We start from the raw sequence: 27051 nt of genomic DNA, 5'->3' as shown, positions 1-27051 counted from the left end.
GACTGAAAAATACATAGTAGCAAACGATCTAGATTTAAGTGTCCCAGAAAACGTGGCAGACAAACATCCTGGAAGTGAGGTCATTTAGACTCAATCTATTTTTTGCCTCCAAATTCCCCCCAGTTTGTCAGTATCTTGAAGAAAGAGAGGTACTGATTCAACATAGTGAGGTGGAGAACATATATCTACTTCCTGAATCAACCTTGAACCAGAATCTTAGACATTTCTGCAGACTCAGCCTCTCACACCGGGGCTTTGAGAGGGCCAGAAATTGTACCTCGCATGCCTCATGAGCAGACATGAAGAAAAATTCAAAATGAAAGAAACATACCAAGAGTGTAATGTGAAAATGAGCAACAAATACAATCCTAAAAAATAAATGATCATTTGTTGAGCACCAACACATAAGTAACATGCTATGTCAATATCCCCAGGGTACTCTCCATGCTAATAAAGAGAACATTCCAAATGAAGCAATGCCATTGAAGCAAAACTGGAAAGCTATTTAAATGGGATTCACAGTAGAAGACTTGCTTCTTCCCAGGTTCCCAGGGGGTGCTCAACCCAGACTCCGCCCCAGACCCCGCCCCTACTCCACCTCTTCCCCCAAGTTCCCACCCTGCCCCTTCCTACCCCCACCCTTTCCCGCCCCCCTGCTCTTCCCCCTCCCCTTCCAGCACCACCTGAATACTGCTGAACAGCTGATCGCGGCAGGTGGGAGGCGCTGGGAGGGAGGGGGAGGAGCTGTTTAGAAGGGCCAGCCAGTGGGCGGGACAGCGAGTAGAAGGAGCTGATAGCAGGGCTGCTGGTGGGTGCTGAGCACCCGCTATTTTTTGTCCCTGTGTGCTCCAGCCCCAGAACACCTATGGAGTAGGCACATATGGGTGAGGATGCATCCGTGAGAGGGAGCTTTTTCAAAGACACAAAGGACACTTAGGGTATGTCTACACTGCAATTAGACACTTGCAGCAGGCCCGTGCCTGCTGACTCAGGCTCGTGAGGCTCGAGCTGTGGGCTGTTTAATTGTAGTGTAGACGTACGAGTACCACACTGTGAGAAGGTTGTGGACGAAGTCCAGAGCAAAGCAACAAAAATTATAAGAGTTAGAAAATACACCCTATGCAGAAAGGTTGAAAAAATTGGGCATGTTTAATCTACAGAAGAGAAGGCTGATGGAGGACATAATAGCAGGCTTCAAATATATAAAAGGCAGTTATCAGTGATCAGTTGTTCTTCATGTCCACTGAGGGTAGGACAAGGAGTATTCAGCCTAATTTGCAGAAAGGAAGTTCAGGTTAGATAGTTGGGAAAACTTTCTAACTATAAGGATAGTTAAGCACCAAAACAAGTTACATCAAGAAGGTTAGACAAATACCTGCCAGGGATGGTCTACATATACTTAATCCTGCAATAGCTCAGGATGATGGACTAGATGACACCTTAAGTTCCCTCCCAGCCCTAAATTTCTATGATTCTAAGAAGTACATGTGGGCTGAGGTAGCACGGCTTTGGTTTTGCAAAACTTCATTGTTCAAGTTTTGTTTTTACAAAATCAAAACTCTGCGTGGATTCAGGTTCCATCTTATCTGACCCACCAAAGTTCAGCCAGTTTTGCATAAACGAGTCTAGTTTTGGCTCATGTCTAATATCTTTGCCCACTGTTCTTTGTCCCATAAAGTTTTCGTGAGTATCATCCAGGGTGATGGGTCTGTATTGTGCCCATACCCAGCTAATAAGAACCTAAGAATTCATGAAGCTTTACCCCTGCTAAACCAAGGGACATCAGAACTGTGGACACAAGTACATTCCAGAGAACCCCTACACTTCCAATAGCCTAATTAACGTTTGTGATGTTACTGACATAAGCTGGGACTGTATAGATCATTGTTGCAACCAAGGTCCTGTAGTGGCATCAAATCTTATATAAAGGGGGTCAAATGAGGTGTCTAAGACAAGGTTATGGTTTGCTAATTATGATTATGCTATCTATATGTATAATTTTTGTAGTTAAAGTTATGAATATTGGCTCTATACTGTCTGTATTTCAAACTTATGCTATGCTTCTGGGTGACACCCCAGACAAGTTGGTGTCAGCACTGCCTAGCCTGCTTGATGGCCCATGAAGGACCATCAGCTATACAACTGACCCATTGAGAGAAGGCAGATACGCCTTGTGACTCAGCAAAGTATGGAGGGACTTCCCCTTTGTGACTCCAAACTCCGCTTTTCTGTAATTTTCCATAGTTAGAACAAAGAGGTGTTCTTACACATGGAAAAGACTATAAAAGGCTGATGTCTCATCTCCATCTTGTCTTCAATCCCGCTTCTTACCTCTGGAGGAACTTTGCTACACTGAAGCTTTGAACAAAAGACTGATGATCCATCCCAGCTGTGGATGTACTCCAGAGACTTGATTTGAACCTGCAGTTTATTCTATCACTGCTATAAGCCTGAACCAAGAACTTTGTCATTACTGTATGTAATTGATTCCATTTAACCAATTCTAGCTCTCATCTATATCTTTTTCCTTTTATGAATAAAGCTTTAGATTTTAGATTCTAAAGGATTGGCAACAGCGTATTTGTGGGTAAGATCTGATTTGTATATTGACCTGGGTCTGGGGCTTGGTCCTTTGGGATCGAGAAAACCTTTTTTCTTTTATGGGGATATTGGTTTTCATAACCATTTGTCCCCATAACGAGTGGCACTGGTGGTGATACTGGGAAACTGGAGTGTCTAAGGGAATTGCCTGTGTGACTTGTGGCTAGCCAGTGGGGTAAAACCAAAGTCCTCTCTGTCTGGCTGGTTTGGTTTGCCTTGGTGTGCATAGAAACCCCAGCCTTGGGCTGTAACTGCCATGCTTTAAGCAATTTGTCCTGAATTGGCACTCTCAGTTGGGTCCCGCCAGAACCAGCATTGTTACACCATTGTTTAGAGGTTAATCGTCTGCTTGCTTCTAAGGAATGAATTTCTTTAACATCAGTCAGAAATCAACATGGGATGCGTGTCATTCATCAAAGCAATCCAGAGTAGCACACTCCAGTCAACACCATTTATCAATGTCAACTACAGGAGCAATTATATTTCATCCAACCAAAAAGAAACAGATGACAGGCATCATATCTTAGATGACAGGCAAAACTATCTTCTGTGTTGATACATCAGTTCTCATTAAGTCCCCATTGAGGTGGGATTGTGCATGGGCATCTGTACTTGAGAGAGGAAAAGAAAGGTGTTACGGAGGAATAATCAGAATTCAGACTTCTAAAGTAGCTCATTCCATACGAAAAAGAATCAGGAAAGCAAACACCTTGAAACGTGACCACAAGGAAAAACTCAAAAGCAAATTATATTAAATGGCCCAAATTCTCCTGTCACTTGTATGGCTATATATCCAAAGTAACTCCATGGGCATCCAGTTTCATACCAGTGCATTGGAGTGAGACAGAAGAGAATCAGGCATAAGATATTTTCTGAGATGAAAATGCATAAAATTACAGAGGGAGCTATTAAAAACACATTTTTTTCCCACTATTTAACAGCAACTGCAGTATTTTATTGTTGTTTAATATTTATGTTGTGGTAGCATCCAGAGACCTCAATAGGGATTAAACCCATTGGAAGATATGGTTCCTGCCCAAAAGCTTACAATATATGAAGATGAGAGAGATAGGAAGAGTTAGAGACAGGGATGCAATAAATACATATATAATTTGTACATACATTTTCATAGTCTATACAAGGAGAGCGATACTTTTGGTGGAACCCCAACATAACTCATTGGTTTCAGCTGAGTTTCCAAAAATCTCCAAAGGAAATCCAGGGAGTGTGAATCCATAGGAAAAGGGTTAAAAAAAACCCAGACCCTCACAGCTTGCAATCTAAGACCATTTGCGCTACTCTATCTTGTGCCATCTGCTGAGCCAGTCACCTTCCTTAATCACCCTGAGAAACAACACAGTTCCCTTGGGATGTCTCCCCATCCGAGTGATATGATATGAGGAGCCCAGAGCTTGGCATAATCTTCTGTATATACAAGCCTTTACAAATTGGAGCACAAGCTGGAGCTTCCAGTGCTGTTCTAGCGATGTTACCAAAATGCCTATTAACAGGGTCTGACTGTTTTTCTTGTTTCTTTATATATGAGTTCTATTTCTTAAACCCTCCAGGAAGCAAATTTCAGGGCAATTATGAATTTCTCACATGGTTTAAACCATTTAATCTTTGGCCCCATGCCTTATAGTAACACCTAAGGCAGGCTATAATCACCCAGAAATTCATTGCCTGATGTGTCCTTATTGCTTAATTATCAAGGTGAGATGCTCATATTTAATTAGGTGTTTAATCATAAACACACACATCTCTAAGCATTACTACAAAAAAGTTTATTTAGCTAAATAATATCCTTTGTCTTTTTTATTACTTTGTTCTTCATGCTATTAAATTATACTTCAGTGTACTGTAGTTAACCTTGCTTCATGGATCTCATAGAGGAGAAAAAAAAAAGTCATGTTATGTTTCCATCTGTTTCTACTATGCCAAATTCTGAGATCAGGTTTCAGGGTAGCAGCCGTGTTAGTCTGTATCCACAAAAAGAACAGGAGGACTTGTGGCACCTTAGAGACTAACCAATTTATTTGAGCATAAGCTTTCATCAGCTACAACTCACTTCATCGGACGCATAGAATGGAACATATATTTGGAAGTTGCCATACAAACTGTGAGAGGCTAATTAGTTAAGATGCACTATTATCAGCAGGAGAAAAAAACATTTGCAGTGATAATCAAGATGGCCCATTTAGACAGTTGACAAGAAGGTGTGAGGATACTTAACTTCAGGAAATAGATTCAATATGTGTAATGACCCAGCCACTCCCAGTCTCTATTCAAACCCAAGTTAATGGTAATTAGTTTGCATGTTAATTCAAGCTCAGCAGTTTCTCGTTGGAGTCTGTTTCTGAAGCTTTTCTGTTGCAAAATTGCCACCCTTAAATCTTTTACTTAGTGGCCAGAGAGGTTGAAGTGTTCTCCTACTGGTTTTTGAATGTTAGGACTCCTGATGTCAGATTTGTGTCCATTTATTCTTTTGCGTAGAGACTGTCCAGTTGGGCCAATGTACACGTCAGAGGAGCACTGAAATGCCCACTGAAGTGAATGGGTCTTTGCCAATGTGAACCTCTAGGGGAGAGAAGGAAGTTCTGTCTCCATGCTGTTCTATCCTTCACCTATCTATTGAAACTCCTAACAAGGTTGCTGCCACAGATCTGGCAGAGCTCCCCCTACTAGACACTCAGGCTGCTGTGAGAGATCCAATCACTGAATCCCATGTGGCCTTAGCTTGCTGGGGCTGGGCAGAGTTGAGTCACTATCTTTGGCTTTGGGATTCCAGGCATGACTCCATGTGTACACCTCATGCCTGACACTCCCCCTTGACAGTAGGGGTCCAACAATCCAATGACCTAGGCCCTGACACACGTGCTGTTTCCGCTAAGCCTTATTAGAAGCTCTGGCACATTGCCCAGAATCCCAACAAAGTTGTGAGCCTTCTAGTTTTACCATTTACCTCTTCAGGGGCACATGGCAGCAACAAGAGTTAAACTGCACCTGGGACCAGCTTGTTCCACCTCCCTGGTGAGCTACAGAGGACTCACAGATGAATCACTAGTGGCTTGCAACAGAATCACCTAATTGGCCAGACCATCCAGTTGTCTGGAGGAATAAGCAGACATGCTCTTAAACCCAGCATCATCATCAAGACAAGAGCTGCTCAATCCTTAGCTGCAACTGCGATCACTGCTGTGCCTGCCTTGTTCCCAGCCTTGCTCCAGCCCTGCTAGAGTCTCTGACTCCAGCTCTGACCAGTAGGCCTGAGTGCCCACATCCCTGTCCAGGACAGGCAGCAAAAGCAAACAGCCATAGGTGTAGCAAATGCTTTAACTCAATTACTCAGGAAATAAGCACACAAGAGCACAGATCATTTAGGAAACAACACAGTCCATGAGAACAATGCCCTTTGCTCTAGCTCACTTTTTTGGGGGGAAAAAGAAAAGGAGTACTTGTGGCACCTTAGAGACTAACCAATTTATTTGAGCATGAGCTTTCGTGAGCTACAGCTCACTTCATCGGATGCATACCGTGGAAACTGCAGCAGACTTTATATACACACAGAGAATATGAAACAATACCTCCTCCCACCCCACTGTCCTGCTGGTAATAGCTTATCTAAAATGATCATCAGGTTGGGCCATTTCCAGCACAAATCCAGGTTTTCTCACCCTCCACCCCCCCACACAAATTCACTCTCCTGCTGGTGATAGCCCATCCAAAGTGACAACTCTTTACACAATGTGCATGATAATCAAGTTGGGCCATTTCCTGCACAAATCCAGGTTCTCTCACCCCCTCACCCCCCTCCCAAAAACCACACACACAAACTCACTATCCTGCTGGTAATAGCTCATCCAAAGTGACCACTCTCCCTACAATGTGCATGATAATCAAGGTGGGCCATTTCCAGCACAAATCCAGGTTTTCTCACACACACCCCCAACCCCCATACACACACAAACTCACTCTCCTGCTGGTAATAGCTCATCCAAACTGACCACTCCCCTGATAAGCCTGTTCTTCTAGATAGGAGCAAGCCAGTTGTCTAGGGTGGGAAGGGCACTGACATTTTAACGGAAGGGCACTGACATTAAAGACCCTTTGTTAGCCCTGTACAACCACCCCTTGGAATTCCAATCCAACCTGGAGGTAAAGGGACAACCGTGAAGGCAACCAAACCCCATATTAAAAAAACACCATGCAATCCGATACAGATACACGTAAAGGACTCCCAACAATTCCCAACAGAATTCATAACCTGTACATAAACAGGTTCCCCAAATCGTCACAGGTGCCAATTAAGGCTCTGCCTGGTTTGGATCTAGGCAACCTCTCCCCATGCCATGGTGCTGCAGTTGGTTGCAATTAGTAAAAACACATGCTCTGAACTCCCCTTTCATTCTTCCAGCTTTAAGAGGGGTAGGCTACTTGAAACATCCTCAGCTGAACTCATCTACCCCTGCCCCTCATGCCCGGTGTGCCATAGCCCAAACTGATTATCCATGAGGCAAAGCTATTTGCCCCTCAAGGCTTTTGATACATTGAATTGCAGTGTTCAGTATGGGGATGCTGTTATTTTATTTTGGAGGCAACAGCTCTCATCTTGAATGATCGTATTTGGGCTGTGGAATTGTGGAGTATGTTTGAAGTTTGTCGCTTTGTGTCTTTTACCCATAACAATTGCACAACACGGTATCAAATATATATAGGGAAAAAACAGGGGTTATTTTTTGTTAAGTAGATCCTTACCTACTAAAAATAAACATAATGTGCTACTTTAATTCGAATAGGCCACAACTTCTACCAGAAGGGAGTTTTCACAGGAGTAGTCTTTAGCCCATGTTATCTCTGCCTTAAGTAGAGTTGCTATTTTGTGTATTTTTTAACTTCCTGTAATGCAAACTAATGGCAAAGATTGATTACTGCGGACTGTTTCATGCAACAGGAGATGCAACACGCTAATTTTTAGCGCATTCTATCATCAAGATTCTTTTACACACTTGGATTACTCAGAGTTTTCTAGAATTGCAGTTTTTTGCACTCACCCCATAAATATGTCATCTCTTAACAAAAGGGCATTGTTGATATTTACGGCTCTTCATCATTCTGGCCCTGTGAATCTCAGTGACCTCTTGACATTTTTATACATCCGTCAGGTCTCCAAAGACTAGCCGTGCAGAGTGTCAGAGACAAGCTCAAGATCTCTGGCTCATGAGTTTTAGCTGTAGAAACTCTTGAATTTGCAACTCTGCCTTGTTTGGTCCAAAGGGGTTTGCTTTCTGGGCTATAAAGCACCTTTAGATGTACTGCATAAGAGAGTGCAGAAAATTACTGTATTCAAACTGGAGTAAATTAAGACCTAGGAGTCAAAAATTTAAAATGTCTTTTTAACTTATATATTTTTAATTTTATCTCAAGCAATGAAAAGGTATTATAAGATTTTGGCCAAGGAATTTTTAAAAACTTTTTTTAAAAGGTTTTCATTAAATGAACTGCAGTAAGTGTAAAGAAAACTTCATTCTTGGAATGGCTCAAATTATTGCAGTTAGACATGAACAACACAGAGTTTGATCTTTCAACAATTACACATGTAATTCTTGCATTGCTTTAGGATGCATGCTCCATTGTTTATGACCCAGCAGGCATCCGTTAAAGCACTCCTTAGATGGTCTCATGGATGCACTGTATATTTTTAACAAGAAGTGCCTGAAATAGATGCATCATGTTCATGACTGTTAGTGGGAATTTGCTCTTCTAATTTTGTGCAGCACAATTTAACTTGCAAAATTGTCCTTTCTGGCTGCTTGCTGAAAGAACAATGCTCACAGGGACTTGGCAATAGAAAAAGTAAATAGAATCTCCTCCAGGGCAGAGATAAAACACACAAATATTCCAAAAGAAATAAGTTTCTTCTGGGTCCTGTGACTTTTTTCCATCTCAAAAGCAGCCCCGCTGCTATCCATCACTGAATTCTCTCCTGAGGGGTGATTGCTGACTATATCACGAACACTGCATATATCATGAATGACAGTCAGCAAAAATTGTTTTGTTTGTAAAATGAATACACATCCCCCAAACTCACCAAGTAATAGTGTGTAAATTATAAGTTTGGAAAGATTTGGTTTTAGTTCAACATTCATATATCCTGCCTGCTCCTCCCTTTATATACATACATACACACACACACGCCATCGGTGTGTACGTTTAGAAAGAAGAGTGTGTTACAGACTAATACAGCTATAAATTTGGAGATTCTCAGTGAGTGCATACAGATGGATTTGAATTCAATTATTAGGTGTTTCAGTTCATGTCTCATACCATAAAAAAGAAAAGCAAAGCAATTTGCCTTCGATTTGCATGATCTCAGATTTTACCATGATCTTCATATCATGCCTGCATTCAGAGCATGCCCTTTTCTCTACACACCTTTTAGCACCAAGCATGTTTATGCTGCTATACACAATGTAATCATCATAATCAAATATCGTTTTAACTACATAATAGGTCAGCATGTTAGTAAAGGGCCACAGCGCAGGTTTTAGTATGATGGAATGAGTGTTTTCAGCAAGGTGGGTGACATCAGCAAACAATGACTGACTGCAAAGACTTTGGAAATGGAATGGTAGGCAAACTTGCATCTAAGTGTACGTTTATTGAGATCATGAGGCAACTGCCTCCTATGTCACACATCACACCAAGGAGTTCCTTACGTTTGTCACACACCTTTAATATCTATTTTCTTTTAAATATACCCACTGGTCTTATCAAGGAAAGGACATGATTGACATACTCTGAAAAGCCAAAGTGATTCCTCAGCCAGGTGCTTCTTTATATGGCACCTTTGATCAATGGCAGATTCACATTTCAACTTAGAAACATTAAGTGTTTTATTCCTCACCTCCAGCTTTACAAATGGCCACCCCTGATTTGACACACAGATGGTCAGAGGGGAGCAAGAGTAGGTTACAGCAGAGCTAGCTGTAGCGAGTTTCAGCACTGTGGGAAGATATACCCATGTGGGGTTATTACCATAGAAAGTGAATTGAGTTCTGGGAGAAAGGAATATCATGGAGGTTCATTGGAGGAGTTTAAGATCTTCACTGGGATGGCTTGAAAGGAACTTCAGGAGTGGGGATACTGGGCAGCATGAAGAGAGACTGGGGATTCTTAGACTAAAGGATTTGGAGGCAGTCTGACAAGACTACACAGGACTGAATAGAGTACTTGAGAACATTTTACACCTCTCACACCTTGGTGCCCTTATCCAGTGGTTCTCAATGAAGGGTACATGTACCCCTGTTGGTACACAGCACTCTTCCGGGGGTACATCAGCTCATCCAGATATTTGCATAGTTTTACAACAGGCTACATAAACAGCACTAGTGAAGTCAGTACAAACTAAAATTTCATGTAATGACTTGTTTGTACTGTTCTATAGACTATACACTGAAATGTAAGTACAATATTTATATTCCAGTTGATTTATTTTATAATAATTTGGTACAAATGAGAAAGTCAGCCATTTTTCTGTAACGGTGTGCGGTGAAACTTTTATATTTTTATGTCTGGTTTTGTAAGCAAGTTGTTTTTAAGTGAAGTGAAACTTGGGGTACACAAGACAAATCAGACTCCGGAAAGGAGTACAGCAGTCTGGAAAGGTTGAGAGCCACTGTCCTAGTTTGCTCCATGGGTAATATGAGCACTTCTTATTAAGATTCAGTGCAGGTTGGTTTGCTTGGCCATTCTCATCTGCGGATGGCACTATCTTAAATGACATACCCGCCATACCACCTGTTGGTATGAGGCTACGCCTCACTAACTCTCTTAAGACAGGCAAGGAAAAGCATCAAAAAACTTGTAAAACAGCACAAGCACCGCAAGGTGCAGTGGGAGCCCAGTGAAGTAATCCCACAGCCTGCGCCCACTCATTTGGAAAGATATTTCCAACTATTCTGCCTGGCCAGAGGCAGCCAATCTTGAGCAATCTATTCTCTTTCCCCAAATCAACCACTTTTAAATACTCTCCACTACTTTTGACCCCATGGAAAAGGCTATTACTTCTCTGCCTTGGCTGGAAGGGATGAAATCTTTCGAGGAACAGAGAAAAGCTTCTGGGGAGAATGAGGAAATGGGATTTTTCCAGTTCAGACAATGAGAAACATAGCTAGATCAAGGGCCTAACAAATCTGCTAGCACTCACATGGCTGCTGCTAGACAAAAGAAACCACAGTAACAGGCCATTCCTGGGTGACTGCAAGAATAGAAAGGAAATTAACAAATTTATGCTTTCTGTTTATCACACCTTCCTGACTCCATTAATGCCATTTCAGAGGTATTCAGTGGATTGAGTGACTTCAGGGTGAGGTGTAGGGGAAAAAAATGAGGTCTAATTTATAAAAGAACTAGAAATAGCTGCTCCCACCGTTCATTGCTTAAGCAGTCTGCGGTGGTAGGAGGGGCAGAAACATAGTCTCCATCACTGAACTTGTAGACGTTAAACCTAAATGTTATTGTTACATCTTCTAAGCTGTCCTTCTTCCCTTTGCTGTTTTGTATCAACCACAACTTCCTCTTAAAAGTGCCAATTTAGTGCCATGGACAGAAGAACTTCTCTACCTGCAGCACTAAATGGGCATTTTTTAGATAAACTGAAACTATTTTGACTGGGCAAAGGTAAATTATCTTCCCTGAGCCAGTCGTAGTATGAAGGGAACTGCAGTGTAAATCTCCAGCCTGACTTCTCCTCAACCAGTACAGCTCCTGATCTGAAGCAGCTGCTGCTATTCCAGCACTGAAGGTTTGTCTACACTTACCGGAGAATCAAAAAGGTGGCAATCGATGCATCAGCGGTCGATTTAGCGGGTCTTCACTAGACCCACTAAATCAACTGCTGATCGCTCTTCCGTCGACTCCTGTACTCCACCTGATCGAGAAGAGTAAGGGGAGTCAATGAGACAACATCTCCCATCAAAGTCGCGTAGTGTGGACCCCACGGTAAGTAGATCTAAGCTACGTCGATTTGAGTTACGCTAGACACGTAACTCAAATTGCATAGCTTAGATCAACTTTTCCCTTAAGTGAAGACAAGGCCTGAATCTTCATACTTCCCCCTTCGCCCCCCACTGTCCAGTCTAGCTTGACCTGGGAGACCTACAGAACTATCCAGTTAACCTGCCAGTAGAGACTCATTGCTTGGGAACGACATCTATTGTGCAATTCAGGTACAGCAATGACTCCCTCAACTTGTTTCAGTCCTTTGGAGCCAGAGAGTTTGCTGGCTGCAGCACTAAATCTCACAAAATGGGGATTAAAAAAAGAAAAAAAAGAAAAAAAATGACCAGGATTGCCAGGACTGTATTGTGGGATTGGGGCATAGAACTCTACTGGAAAACAGTAGTTTTGTACTGCAGAGTCTTTAATGTTTGGATAACATCAAAGTTATAGTGAGAGTCTACAGTACTTGTATGATATGCTTAGCAAAAAAATCTCTTGATTTTCTTGGCTTGTTTTCTGATGTTTATACCACTACAGGTTCCATTGTCTATTGTTATTTCTTCAAAGATATCTAAAAACACAGCTTCTCCTGCCTGGTTTTCCCCTTGCAGTTTGGAGGAAAAAAAAGAAAACGAAAGAAGACAAAAACACAATGAAGGCTACACAAATGTCCAAATTACATGGTAATCCTGGGCAGCCTGCTATATTTATCTCTCCCAGGATGCTAGTAGGGAGTGGAGTGCAGGCGTGGGGAGGATGTACGAAGCTTGCTTTCCCATCTTCTGGCTACCTTCCTATCTCCTTCCCATTGCACTCCACTTCTCTGGGATGTTGAACATGATATTTGTGCTTGGATTCTCTGGCATAATACTGTTTAATTTAAAACACTGCTACCACATGAAAGGTTCCACAGTTTCAAACATAATTTATAGAAGCAGACATTGTTCTTGCCAAAGGCTACAGCTATAAAATAGATAGATTTTCCCCCTCTGTTTCTTCAGTATTGTTTGGTTAATTTATTTTTAAACTTATATTAGGATGAAGAAAAACTTTTACAATGTCAGTCCATCTAGCATTGGATCCGAAACTTCAATTAGATTTCTGCTTGAGAAAACAGCCAACCTGCATAGTCCTTCTACAGTGCAGCACAAATGCAGAGATATAAACATTGTGTGACAATAAGGAGTATTTCCTTACTACTTTGCTGGCCATCTATGTTTGAAGATAGCTATGGCCTTAGCATGTCTGTATAAAGCTCAGCTTATCTGCTAAACAGCAGCAATGGACAGCATGAGTATCTGATGGGCTAACGACAGTTGTGTGAAATATTTACAGGAAATATTGAAAGGTTTACAGCTAAAATCAAAGTCCGAGTTTTGCTCAAAAACAGCCTTGCTAAGCTCAAACTGAAAGAAGCAGCTAAAAAACTATACAGTCAAGATTTTCAAAAGCGTTCAGCCATTCTGGGTGCCCAACTTGAGCTGAAAATCAGATCCCTGGGCCCTTGAGAGGAAAATCAGACCCCATTTGAAGATGTCTCAAGCTGGGTAGCTTAAAAGTGAGGGGCCAACAAAATCATTTGTCCCTTCTGAAAATCTTGGCTATTGAATGCTGTCCTGTTGTATTGCTATGGAAGCAATTACAGCAGTTGCCACAGGAATGTCAGATTGTGAATACAGAAGAGGAGCAGGGGGCAGAAATGGTCTATGTGATCATGAATGGGACGTGAGGTTTCTATACAATATTATTATGATGTGGACCTCACTATGAAAAAAAATCTGAGAACCCCTGTGTTAATCCATCCCTGGTTATGAATTTTAGCAAGAGCAGGCAAACTTTAGAACCTAGTTTTCAAATAAGGATAACTTCTAGGCCAAAATACATGCTCATCCACGGCATCTGCAATAGTGTACATGCACATCATAGCACATCCAAAACCCCACGTTCAAGTATGCTAAAATGTCATGTCTATTCTACAAAGGGATAATTGTGTGGAAAGTACCCACTTGCTCATACGATTACCTGTTGTGTGGCATAAATGTCCTTTTAGACATGCAAAGACATGTTGCTACGGGCATAAGTGCATTTTTTGGAGGTCCATCTGTTCCAGTCTTCAGACATCTAGACATCAGTTTTCCACAGCTCCACCCACATACAGTACTGTTTACCCATGTATCTTCCATCCACATATGGGCCTTTTAGGATCACACTTTATCAATCAGAGAAACTTGTTGCAGGTCATAAGTGAAGATGTCTTCATTTTGAAGCTGGAAGGAATCTTGACTATTTTTAATTGCATTTTCATTGAGCACAATTGAAAGAGTTTTCATTGTTTGACAATTTTTTTTTTTTACATTAGTGGGGAATACTGCTACAATCAGTAAAACTTTCAGACAGGTAGAAATGTTCTGATGCCATACACTGAACAACTAAAATATAACAAACTGAAATTATCTGCAAAAAGAAAAGGAGTACTTGTGGCACCTTAGAGACTAACCAATTTATTTGAGCATGAGCTTTCGTGAGCTACAGCTCACTTCATCAGATGTTTACCGTGGAAACTGCAGCAGACTTTATATACACACAGAGAATATGAAACAATACCTCCTCCCACCCCACTGTCCTGCTGGTAATAGCTTATCTAAAATGATCAACAGGTGGGCCATTTATTACCAGCAGGACAGTGGGGTGGGAGGAGGTATTGTTTCATATTCTCTGTGTGTATATAAAGTCTGCTGCAGTTTCCACGGTAAACATCTGATGAAGTGAGCTGTAGCTCACAAAAGCTCATGCTCAAATAAATTGGTTAGTCTCTAAGGTGCCACAAGTACTCCTTTTCTTTTTGCGAATACAGACTAACACGGCTGTTCCTCTGAAACCTGAAATTATCTGCTATCATTGTTTAAATTCTTAGCATGCAAGGTACTGTACTGTCACAATATAGAGATCACTGGGATATAATTAGACACAGGGTTGGTGTTTCCCCAACAGTGACATTTTCACCTAACCACATACACATGTATAGGACTCATATTTGAGTATAGCTTATATTGCAGTTTCAGGTTTTTATTTTTAAGGTGAGATCTTTTACGGTGGGGGAGAAAGAGATAAAAATAGCTCAGATCTCAGACCTCCCCCCCCCACCCCCTAATAAGTAGGGAATGTGATCAGCAGTCTTTGGAATATAATGACAAGATTTTCTCTTCCATAAAAGAACAATGATGGCATTTAAACTGTCCTTTACCTCTTTGCAGTCTCTGATTGTGTTACTGATGCTTTGAATTATTCCCCATTCTAGATCTGTCTGAGTGCAGCCATGTGGAATGCTAGTCATTGTATTGCTGCTGAATAAGGAACACCAGTAAAACTTATTGAGGCCATGTAGAAAAAAAATGAAGTCACATATTATTTGATGCTAGAAATAATAGAGGCTGGCCTTCCTTCATTTCACATTCCAAATGCTTGATGTCTTCACCATCTCCGTCAAAAACTTCAGTACCCTGTCTACAGTTCTTTTCTTGTGCCCAAACGCAATTTTAGTGAGTGTTTTTCCCTACAGTTTTCTGCTACTGACACATTTATTTTCTTCTACACTTTCAAACTGTGAATGCTTCCTGGACTGTGATGTATGCTTTGTATATTGCCATTTTCTCTCTGCAGAACATCTGTTAACGGCTATTCTCTCTAAAACCAAGTTTAGTATTGATTAAAGGTCCAGATAATCAGAAATTTCTCCACTTATCCCTTTATGGGGAAAGTCCTATTGAAAATTAAATGCTTTCTGTAGGATTTTTATATTATCCTATAGAATTTAATGGAGAATTTTTATTCCTGCTGTAGAACATTTTTGGATGGTCTTAAAAATCCTTTACGATGGGCATAAATCTTTCTTAAATTCTACAGATTTTTACATTAATTCCTGTATAGCATTACTGGTTGTATCCCTACTGAATTATATAGGCCTATTCCACAAAGATCCACAGACTAGTTACAGTACAGGTAGGAGCTCTCCAGTGTGCCACAACTCTGAAGTAGAAGGGCAGCCTTTACAGGTGTCCACTTTATATATCCATGCTCATTCAGTTCCGGGCCTGTCTGCTGAGGCTATCAAAAGAACCCAATTAGTGTTATCTCTGAAGTGACTTCCCATCCACCAGGAAAAGCAGCGAAACCACCAACTTATGTCATGCTGGAAACTGAACAGAAATCGCATGGTTAAATCATTCACTCACAGCTGATGTGCACTGAATACAATCTAATGACTCAAATGAGAGGCTGAGTGTCCCCTACACCAACCAGAAAATGTTTCTAAGGATGGGAGTTCACAAGCATTTCAGTAATGCTTTCATTTCACATTATTTTGATGTATAGCATACTGAATGTTATTTATTTTTATTGCATTAAGAACAGCTATTTCTGTTTTATGTGTTGCGCTTTTTGATGTACTAAGATTTGGTTAAAATGAGTTATCCATCATGGTGAAAGACAGATTAAAACAATCACTACCACTCAAGAAAAGTGTGTGGTAATTTGCACGGATTGAACTGCAGGCACCATCCCTCAAAGAAACATGATTTCTATTTCTTCCTAGTGCCTTTATCATAGGATTATCAAAACGCCAAACATAGCAGAGGCTTGATATTTGCTTAGGAATTGAGATACACATTAACTGAAAATAGTCCATCCAAACTTTTCAGTGAATATTTATAAACAACAGGATTTGCAGGAGTCAGGGTTTGTTGGCAGACAGTTTACCAACAGAAAAAAAGGGCTAAATTCATTAGACAATTTAGTCACTTTGAATAATTCAGCCTTCTCCAATTCTCATTTCCTCTTCCCACCTGTCAGTAATTCTTCTGAAATTGAGAGATGTGCCTTTTCTCATCAGAATTCAGTTTGAAATGTGACTGCTAGGAGAAGCTTTATAGAAAAAAATCTCTAACCTAACTGTAATTGGTAATTTACTGTGTAACACTGGAAAAAAGCAACAACCTTTGCTTAAAACTGCAGATCTGTAAGGAATGGATGGGAAAGTAAATAAACCTCTAATGCTAACCTGTAGGGACAGTTGGTATACTGGCTATTTCAACAACACCAAAAATGAATTATTGTTTTTTGTTCCCTTTTCTGGGAAACAGGATGGCTGAAGATGATTGGTAATGGGCTTTTTGCCACCAAACTAGTATGTTCAACATTACCCACAATCAGTAGTTACCAAAATATGTTTCTGTATCACACATTAGTAGTGCCCTTCAGTTAGTGAAAAGTGTGATGGTCACCATCCAGTACCTAGTGAACATATATCCACATTGCAACAAACTCTCCACAGCTGACACTTTGGTTCTCTACATTGGAGATTTGGAGGGAGGACTGCCATGAGATCAAGTACACAGGAAAAGGAAAGGTAAGAGGGATTGCGGCGGGGGTGGGGGTGGGGTGGGGAACAGGTAGCCCCAGCATTAACTGGTGGTCTGAGGGTAAGCCCTAGAATTTTCAACCTTTACCAGCGTATTTTACACACTCCCATATGCCCCTATAAAACTCAGCCCACAGTTTCACTATATTGCCATTATCACTGCCACAAAATGCAACATCTGAGAATGTTTTATATTCTAACCTTAACCTGCAATAGTTTAAAGGTTTATAGGTGTAATAGGGAAAAATACTTTTCTGTTTCCTAGTCATGTTCCCCTGTGCATTCTAGTTATTGACGGCTCCATCACTGCACTGTATTCATATTACTGTGCCGTAGGTTTGCCTGTAAAATGGTAACGTGTTCCCCTTGGCTTGCATACAATGACCTCAGTGGTACAAGAATGGCCTAATCCTTCAAGCTTTGTGAAACTGTGGGTGCAAATTCTCTTCCCCAATACAAAGCCCAAATATCTGGTTGCATGCTGGGTACTTTCATGGGGACTCGACAAGAAGGAAAGAATCCCCTTCCCCAGCCAGAAAAGTCCTGAGGATGTAATAACCCCATCCCTGGTCTCCCCACCAGTCCCAATTTGCCACCTCCACAGGATGAAAAGAACTGTGGATCTAGTGTACCCACTGCTTTGCACAGCCAAACCACACAGAGTTCAATGCCAGGGTGTTCTCTCATCCACAAAATAATTGCCTTTCAATATCAGGAGTGGATTTAACTCTTGCGCAATACTTTGCTGTCCCTCCTCTCGAAGCCAGTCAATATTGGTATTTGATGGCTCAAGGGTTTGGATAAAGTACCATTTACCTGGAGTCTCCATTTCAAGTCTAGTCCAAGTCAGTAGGGACTGAAAGTTGTTACCATCTAGTGGTTTTTCCCTACATAATGTGAATTTGGTGGTTTCCACTAGGCCCTGCTAGAAACAAACAAAAACAAAACAAAACAGACATAGAACAACAACAATTAAAATCCCACACTACCACCATGCCTATTTTGGCATTCTTACTGACAATATCACAGGGAGTCCAAAGAGGAATAGATCCTGGAGACCAAACTCCCCTGTAACCTCAAGCAAAGATGCCTCCCAGAGCAAAGCCAAAGAACATTAACAAGAGGGAGGGGGAAGAACTTGCCCTACCATTGCTCATGAGGTTCTTATTCTGTGGCTAAATTAAGGACATTGGTTTATGGGGCTGACAATCTGGTATTGGCATTATATTCCTTCAGACATACCTATGTCACCCCACAAAAAGGTAGGAGACAACAATCAAATACAATAAAAATATAATCTTTGATTTTCCACAAACATGCACTTGAGAAGCACAGATCTGAGGTAGCCCTCTCCTTCTCTTGGAAGCCTAGGAGTTTGTAATTATGATGGGGGTTTTCTTGTTGTTCTTTTTGTTTTTACTCTTTAAGGCAGTTTGTGAGATTGGGTAAGTTAGGTTATGTAAGATATGGCTAAGCAATGATCTAAGATAGGGAGACAAAGGTTCACAAAAATCACATAGGCTTCTGTGGGTATTCACATGCATTAGAATTTCTAAGTGTACATTTTACATCTATTCAGATAGTGATTACATGCAGCAAGTTTGACTTTACAGCAAATATTGTGAGTCGATTTTTTGTTTTTAGGAATTTGTTTAAAATGATGCTACTGAAAGCTTTTGGGATGCAGTCCATTTGACAGTACAGATAAACCCTGGTGGTCCAAATGTCTCAGGGGACATCCTAGGGATAAAGAAAGTTTCATAAAAATAAATTTCAGTTTCTATATGAAACTTGGATAAAATGTAGAATTCCAGATAACTGGAGTTTACCTATATTGGGTTTTGATTTCTCTCTATGTGCATGTTCAGTTTACAGACATGCACAATGTCACCAGCTTGTCATGTCAGGCAATTCTCATAGATCAAATCAACAAAGAATTGTTAACAGTTAACACATTAGGGTATATTCCATTATGTGCTACAGAATTTAAAAGAAAACTATATCCTTGCATTTAAACTTTATAGGACAGTTAAAAACACAATCGATGGAAACTCTGTTCTTAAAATCTACAGAATATAAGAGAACAAATTTCTGTAAAGCCCTGTTGCTTTCATCCTGAAAGTACAATCACATAGTATTTTTCATTAGAGGTTACCCTACTTGGCCAAGCATTCCCACTGACTTCAATAGCAGTAGTTGCATGAGTAATTACAGAATCTGGATTTTTCTCTGTAGAGACTGACACAGGGACCAAACTGTCCCCAGTGAGATGAGATCCTGATGCTGGAGGAGAACAGCAAACCAATGAATTCTCCACCCAGGAGCAGACATCCCATCATATGGGAGAGACAGAAGAGAGCCACAGAAACTATGTTGGGAATGTCTTTAATACAAACTTTTTGAACCTCACAAAGGTCCCTTTAGTGCAAGTGTGATGGGTTAAGGTTTGGGCATAGATTCCCAATCAAACCACCCCCACCCCCTACTTCAGCTCCATTTGATATTAATGTAAGTTTGGTTGGAATAAATAATATAAACAGGCAATGTTTCAAATAGAAATATTCAACCCTTCAGCATATTAGAAAGTAAATATAATCATAAATAGAACCTGGGGCTCATGGGAACCTTTTGGGGTGGGGTGAAGATGCCCACTTAGGTTTTAATCAGAGTTTCAGGTTCCTCAGAATCTCTATATGAATCTGAGTGAAGTCTTGTCTGGGTAAGTCAGCAAGGGTCACTTGAAAATTGGTCCAGAATTCCTGACAAATATATACATTTGATGAGCTAATCCACAGAACCGGCCCAGGATTTGGCATTCTATCCAAACTTGAAATCCAAACCAGGTGAATTTCACTGGAGTTGCAATTAACTTCAGTAATGAAACATGTGACGATGATGGGCCCAATTTTCTGCTGGTGTAAATTGGCACCACTCCACTAAAGTCAACGAAGCTGCACAAGTTTACACCAACAGATAGAGGATAAAATTATCTCCAGATTCTGGTTATAAACTCCATATATAATGTTTTCAGGTTAATGGTGTTAGAGAAGGGTGAGAGATGCAAACTCTAAGTCCAAATCTGAACTTTGTGAAGACCACGAATATTCCAATACAGACTTTGATTTGTCAGTCTAGCACAATGATAAGGGCCATGGGTAACGTTAGTGTTTCACTTACCCAACTTTTACAGATATTTGGATGCTGGGGAGTTGGGCTGATTTCTAGATGGCTCTGTAGCTTTAAAATTGATATGCACAGCTGAAATATTTTAAATGATTTTACATAGAACAAACCTCAGATAGTTATATGACATCTTTTTTCTAAAAAAGGTTATTTATAGAAAGTCTAATAAAATTAACACGTATTTCATTCCTTCCTTTGGCATACAGAGCAGCCTTGTTTTATTAGATGTTTGCTTATTCTTTTGTTGACAAATAAAGTATATTGGGACAGATCTCTGTTATGTCATTTATCTTTCTGAGTTGTCCCATCTCACAAGATAACTAAAGATAAATGCCATATGAAAATTGGTTATCAGTTTAACACTTCCTCTATTGTTCTTTGATTGATGACAAAACTCACAATTTAACACTTATTCCCCATGCACTCTCGGCACTGTTTATTCTCCACAACAGACAGCTAAAGCAGTCACTTAATGCCTGCAATAACACACACATGGAAGCTGATGGAAAGGGGTCTGAATGGGAATATGACCTTGCAATAGGGTTCCCACTCACCACTAGCACTAGTGGCTGGCAGAGTGGCTGCTCATTATACCAGACTCCAGCCCACAGACCCTACAACCAACAATCCAGGTGTGCTCAGCCCCAGCCCCTGTTGTTCCTTGGGCTCCTTTCTACTCAGCCCCTCTATTTTCTGCATTTACCACTTGAACTTATTCTACTCCCCATATCTACTTCACCCTTCCTAGTCCCTTGCCAGGCGCCTTACTCCTCGAAGGTTCTCAGGGCTTACTTTCCCCCTGGATGTGCTCCAAGTCCCTGCTGACCTCCCTCATTTCAGGGGGTAACTGCAGTCTCCTTCCCCTGCAGCACCCCACAATTCTCAGTTTCCTGGCTTTGTAGAGCTGGCCCAGCTGGACTTGACTCACAATTAACCTTGGCCTTCCCTCTCACAGGTGATACCAGGTAACCTAACTGGCATCTCAGGCCCACATTAAGCCTGTCAGGGCTGGTGTGGGGTACACAACCCATCCCAGACCTGCATCCTTTCCTGAGCAGGGAGGGGATTGGTTCTTGACCCTCAACTAGGCCATCAAAACTGCTGTCTGCTTGAATTTGCTAACTGCGATGTGACAGCCAAGGAGGGCCCTTTCTTGTGAGGTCTGGTCCTCTTTAAGGGGGTTCTGAAGGCCTTGTGTAAGCATGACACTGACTAGGCCTGGAACGCGGAGCTATCAAAAATTTACTAAACTGCCTTTTCATTGCAGGCATGTGTATCCTGAGGGATCACAGAGTCGCCCTAGAGTCCTCCAGGCTGCAGAGAGAAGTGTCAGCATCACTACCAAAGAGGGAATAGGGGACGGGACAATAAAGCATGTGAATTTGGCATAATTTATAAAGCCGTATTTAGCGGTCAGGGCTGGAGAGTTAGCAAGCCTAAACCATAGAGCAATGGAAAAGTAGCTCTTTCACCCTGGTCGGGGGAGAGGTCAATTTACCATGGATTTGTCACAATCTTTCATTGAGGGCATCGCCCACCAAAGAGTTAAGGAAATGAGGGAGGGAAAAATAGTACTCTAGGCCCTTAGCTGGTACATACTAGGTTTGTCTGCCCTGTTGCAGGTTGGCAAGATGGAGGCAGGCATCTACCATACAGTATGGAGACAGCAGTGTCTCACTGATACACAGAGCAATTTTACCCGGGGGAAAGTGTAAAGTGTCGGCTAGAGAATGCTGAATTTCCTGGTTTTATTTTATGGGAATCTGGGGTGACTCTGTAATTCTCTTTATCAGTTCTTGAAAGGATCAGAAGTTGTTGGCATAAGCTGTCAGGGGAGATAGGATGGCCTCCTTGGGAGAGGAGGAAGATGGCAGCATCTTCTCCTCAGCGACCTGCTCTTGGTCCCCAGGAGTCTCCTCCTGAGGTGGTGGGTCCCGCTGTATCAGAAGTTATTGACATACTGACAGCTCCTGCAGTACTGGAGGTGATTTTTGGTACATGTTTTTTGTGGGCGGCAGTCTGTAGTAATCATTTTCTAGGGCCCAAGGGTTCCAATAAGCCCACTGTGATTTTTCATAGATACTAAGGTCAGAAGGGACCATTATGATCATCTAGTCCGACCTCCCGCACAATGCAGGCCACAGAATCTCACCCACCCACTCCTGCGAAAAGCCTCTCACCAATGTCTGAGCTATTGAAGTCCTCAAACTGTAGTTTAAAGACTTCAAGGAGCAGAGGATCCTCCAGCAAGTGACCCGTGCCCCATGCTATAGAGGAAGGCGAAAAACCTCCAAGGCCTACTTGAATCTGCCCTGGAGGAAAATTCCTTCCCGACTCCCAAATATGGCGATCAGCTAAACCCTGAGCATATGGGCAAGATTCACCAGCCAGATACCCAGGAAAGAATTTTCTGTAGTAACTCAGATCCCATCCCATCTAACATCCCATCACAGGCCATCTGGCCTATTTACCATGAATAGTTAAAGATCAATTAATTACCAAAATCATGTTATCCCATCATACCATCTCCTTCATAAACTTACCAAGTTTAATCTTAAAGCCAGATAGGTCTTTTGCCCCCACTGCTTTCCTTGGAAGGCTATTCCAAAACTTCACTCCTCTGATGGTTAGAAACCTTCGTCTAATTTCAAGTCTAAACTTCCCAATGACCAGTTTATATCCATTTGATCTTGTATCCCCATTGGTACTGAGCTTAAATCATTCCTCTCCCTCTCCAGTATTTATCCCTCTGATATATTTATAGAGATCAATCATATCTCCCCTCAACCTTCTTTTAGTCAGGCTAAACAAGCCAAGCTCCTTGAGTCTCCTTTCATAAGGCAGGTTTTCCATTCCTCGGATCATCCTAGTAACCCTTCTCTGTACCTGTTCCAGTTTGAATTCATGCTTCTTAAACATAGGAGACCAGAACTGCACACAGTATTCCAGGTGAGGTCTCATCAGTGCCTTGTATAAGGGCACTAAAACCTCCTTATCTCTACTGGAAATACCTCGCCTGATGCATCCCAAGACCACAACAGCTTTTTTCACGGCCATATCACATTGGCGGCTCATAGTCATCCTATGATCAACCAATACTCCGAGGTCCTTCTCCTCCTCCGTTACTTCTAATTGATGCGTCCCCAGCTTATAACTAAAATTCTTGTTATTAATCCCTAAATGCATAACCTTACACTTCTCACTATTAAATTTCATCCTATTACTAGGAGTACCTGTGGCACCTTAGAGACTAACAAATTTATTTGAGCATAAGCTTTCATGAGCTACAGCTCACTTCATCGGACGCATTCAGTGGAAAATACAGTGGGGAGATTTATATACATAGAGAACATGAAACAATGGGTGTTACCATACACACTGTAACCAGAGTGATCACTTAAGGTGAGCTATTACCAGCAGGAGAGCGGGGGGGTGGGGGGGGGAGAGAAAGAACCTTTTGTAGTGATAATCAAGGTGGGCCATTTCCAGCAGTTGACAAGAATGTCTGAGGAACAGTGGGGGGTGGGTAGGGGGATAAACATGGGGAAATAGTTTTACTTTGTGTAATGATCCATCCACTCCCAGTCTCTATTCAAGCCTAAGTTAATTGTAACCAGTTTGCAAATTAATTCCAATTCAGCAGTCTCTCGTTGGAGTCTGTTTTTGAAGTTTTTTTTGTTGAAGTATTGCCACTTTTAGGTCTGTAATCGAGTGACCAGAGAGATTGAAGTGTTCTCCAACTAGTTTTTGAATGTTAAAATTCTTGATTTGCGTTCATTTATTCTTTTATGTAGAGACTGTTCAGTTTGACCAATGTACATGTCAGAGGGGCATTGCTGGCACACGATGGCATATATCACATTGGTAGATGTGCAGGTGAATGAGCCTCTGATGGTGTGGTTGATGTGATTAGGCCCTATGATGGTGTCCCCTGAATAGATATGTGGACACAGTTGGCAACGGGCTTTGTTGCAAGGATAGGTTCCTGGGTTAGTGGTTCTGTTGTGTGGTTGTTGGTGAGTAAGGTTGGGGGGCTGTCTGTAAGCAAGGACTGGCCTGTCTCCCAAGATCTGTGAGAGTGATGGGTCATCCTTCAGGATAGGTTGTAGATTCTTGATGATGCGTTGGAGAGGTTTTAGTTGGGGGCTGAAGGTGATGGCTAGTGGCGTTCTGTTATTTTCTTTGTTGGGCCTGTCCTGTAGTAGGTGACTTCTGGATACTCTTCCGGCTCTGTCAATCTGTTCCTTCACTTCAGCAGGTGGATATTGTAGTTGTAAGAATGCTTGATAGAGATCTTGTAGGTGTTTGTCTCTGTCTGAGGGGTTGGAGCAAATGTGGTTGTGTCGTAGAGCTTGGCTGTAGACAATGGATCTTGTGGTGTGGTCTGGATGAAAGCTGGAGGCATGTAGGTAGGCATAGCAGTCAGCAGGTTTCCGGTATAGGGTGGTGTTTATGTGACCATCACTTATTAGCACCGTACTGTCCAGGAAGTGGATCTCTTGTGTGGACTGGTCCAGGCTGAGGTTGATGGTGGGATGGAGATTGTTGAAATCATGGTGGAATTCCTTAAGGGCTTCTTTTCCATGGGTCCAGATGATGAAGATGTCATCAATGTAGCACAAGTAGAGTAGGGGCATTAGGGGATGAGAGCTGAGAAAGCGTTGTTCTAAGTCAGCCATAAAAATGTTGGTGTACTGTGGGGTCATGCGGGTACCTATAGCAGTGCCGCTGATTTGAAGGTATACATTGTCCCCAAATGTGAAATAGTTATGGGTGAGGACAAAGTCACAAAGTTCAGCCACCAGGTTTGCCGTGACATTATCGGGGATACTGTTCCTGACGGTTTGTAGTCCATCTTTGTGTGGAATGTTGGTGTAGAGGGCTTCTACATCCATAGTGGCCAGGATGGTGTTTTCAGGAAGATCACTGATGGATTGTAGTTTCCTCAGGAAGTCAGTGGTGTCTCGAAGATAGCTGCGAGTGCTGGTAGCGTAGGGCCTGAGGAGGGAGTCTATATAGCCAGACAATCCTGCTGTCAGGGTGCCAATGCCCGAGATGATGGGGCGTCCAGGATTTCCAGGTTTATGGATCTTGGGTAGCAGATAGAATACCCCAGGTCGGAGTTCCAGGGGTGTGTCTCTGCGGATTTGTTCTTGTGCTTTTTCAGGGAGTTTCTTGAGCAAATGCTGTAGTTTCTTTTGGTAACCCTCAAGTGGGATCAGAGGGTAATGGCTTGTAGAAAGTGGTGTTGGAGAGCTGCCTAGCAGCCTCTTGTTCATATTCCGACCTATTCATGATGACGACAGCACCTTCTTTGTCAGCCTTTTTGATTATGATGTCAGAGTTGTTTCTATTTCCCCATGTTTATCCCCCCGCCCACCCCTCATGTTCCTCAGACGTTCTTGTCAACTGCTGGAAATGGCCCACCTTGATTATCACTACAAAAGGGTAACCTTTCCCCCCCACTGTCCTGCTGGTAATAGCTCACCTTAAGTGATCACTCTGGTTACAGTGTGTATGGTAACACCCATTGTTTCATGTTCTCTATGTATATAAATCTCCCCACTGTATTTTCCACTGAATGCATCCGATGAAGTGAGCTGTAGCTCACGAAAGCTTATGCTCAAATAAATTTGTTAGTCTCTAAGGTGCCACAAGTACTCCTTTTCTTTTTGTGAATACAGACTAACATGGCTGCTACTCTGAAACCTGTCATCCTATTACTATTACTCCAGTTTACAAGGTCATCCAAATCTTCCTGTATGATTTCCCGGTCCTTCTCTAAATTGGCAATACCTCCCAGCTTTGTATCATCTGCAAACTTTATTAGCACACTCCCACTTTTTGTGCCGAGATCAGTAAGAAAAAGATTAAATAAGATTGGTCCCAAAACTGATCCCTGAGGAACTTGACTGGTAACCTCCCTCCAACCTGACAGTTTGCCTTTCAGTAGGACCTGCTGTAGTCTCCCTGTTAACCAATTCCTTATCCACCTTTCAATTTTCATATTGATCCCCATCTTTTCCAATTTAACTAATAATTCCCCATGTGGTACGGTATCAAACACCTTACTGAAATCTAGGTAAATTAGATCCACTGTGTTTCCTTTGTCTAAAAAAAATCTGTTACTTTCTCAAAGAAGGAGATCAGGTTGAGTTGGCACGATCTACCTTTTGTAAAACCATGTTGTATTTTGTCCTATTTACCATTGACCTCAATGTCCTTAACTACTTTCTCCTTCAAAATTTTTTCCAAGACCTTGCATACTACAGATGTCAAACTAACAAGCCTGTAGTTATCCGGATCACTTTTTTTTCCTTTCTTAAAAATAGGAACTATGTTAGCATTCTCCAATCATACGGTACAACACCTGAGTTTACAGATTCATTAAACATTCTTGCTAATGGGCTTGCAATTTCATGTACCAATTCCTTTAATATTCTTGGATGAAGATTATCTGGGCCCCCCGATTTAGTCCCATTAAGCTGTTCGAGTTTCGCTTCTACCTCAGATATGGTAATATCTACCTCCATATCCTCATTCACATTTGTCATGCTACCATTATCCCTAAGATCCTCTTTAACCTTATTAAAGACTGAGGCAAAGTATTTGTTTAGATATTGGGCCATGCCTAGATTATCCTTGACCTCCACTCCATCCTCAGTGTTTAGCGGTCCCACTTCTTTCTTGGTTTTCTTCTTATTTATATGGCTATAGAACCTTTTACTATTGGTTTTAATTCTCTTTGCAAGGTCCTACTCTACTTGACCACTGTGGTGGTGCACAAGGGAAAGGCACAGGACTCCACAGTTGTTCCTGGCCAGGGACAGTCAGAACATTTGCTGGTTATA

The 27051-nt window shown here is 41.7% G+C and overlaps 2 protein-coding genes across 10 annotated transcripts in view; both read right to left on the bottom strand.

The window, feature by feature from the left end:
* Positions 1-21731, bottom strand: part of LOC142068870 (uncharacterized) — a 34439-nt gene extending 12708 nt beyond the window's left edge. Inside the window, exon 1 of the mRNA XM_075118994.1 lies at positions 21699-21731. Within this exon, the coding sequence (XP_074975095.1) occupies positions 21699-21731 (33 nt within the window). The remainder of the gene's footprint in view (positions 1-21698) is intronic.
* Positions 1-27051, bottom strand: part of PTPRT (protein tyrosine phosphatase receptor type T) — a 740387-nt gene that overhangs the window by 289872 nt on the left and 423464 nt on the right. The window lies entirely within an intron of this gene.

Source organism: Caretta caretta, chromosome 13 (assembly GCF_965140235.1).
Source record: "Caretta caretta isolate rCarCar2 chromosome 13, rCarCar1.hap1, whole genome shotgun sequence".
Lineage (NCBI taxonomy): Eukaryota > Metazoa > Chordata > Testudines > Cheloniidae > Caretta > Caretta caretta.
This window is presented reverse-complemented; position numbering and strand designations above follow the sequence as displayed.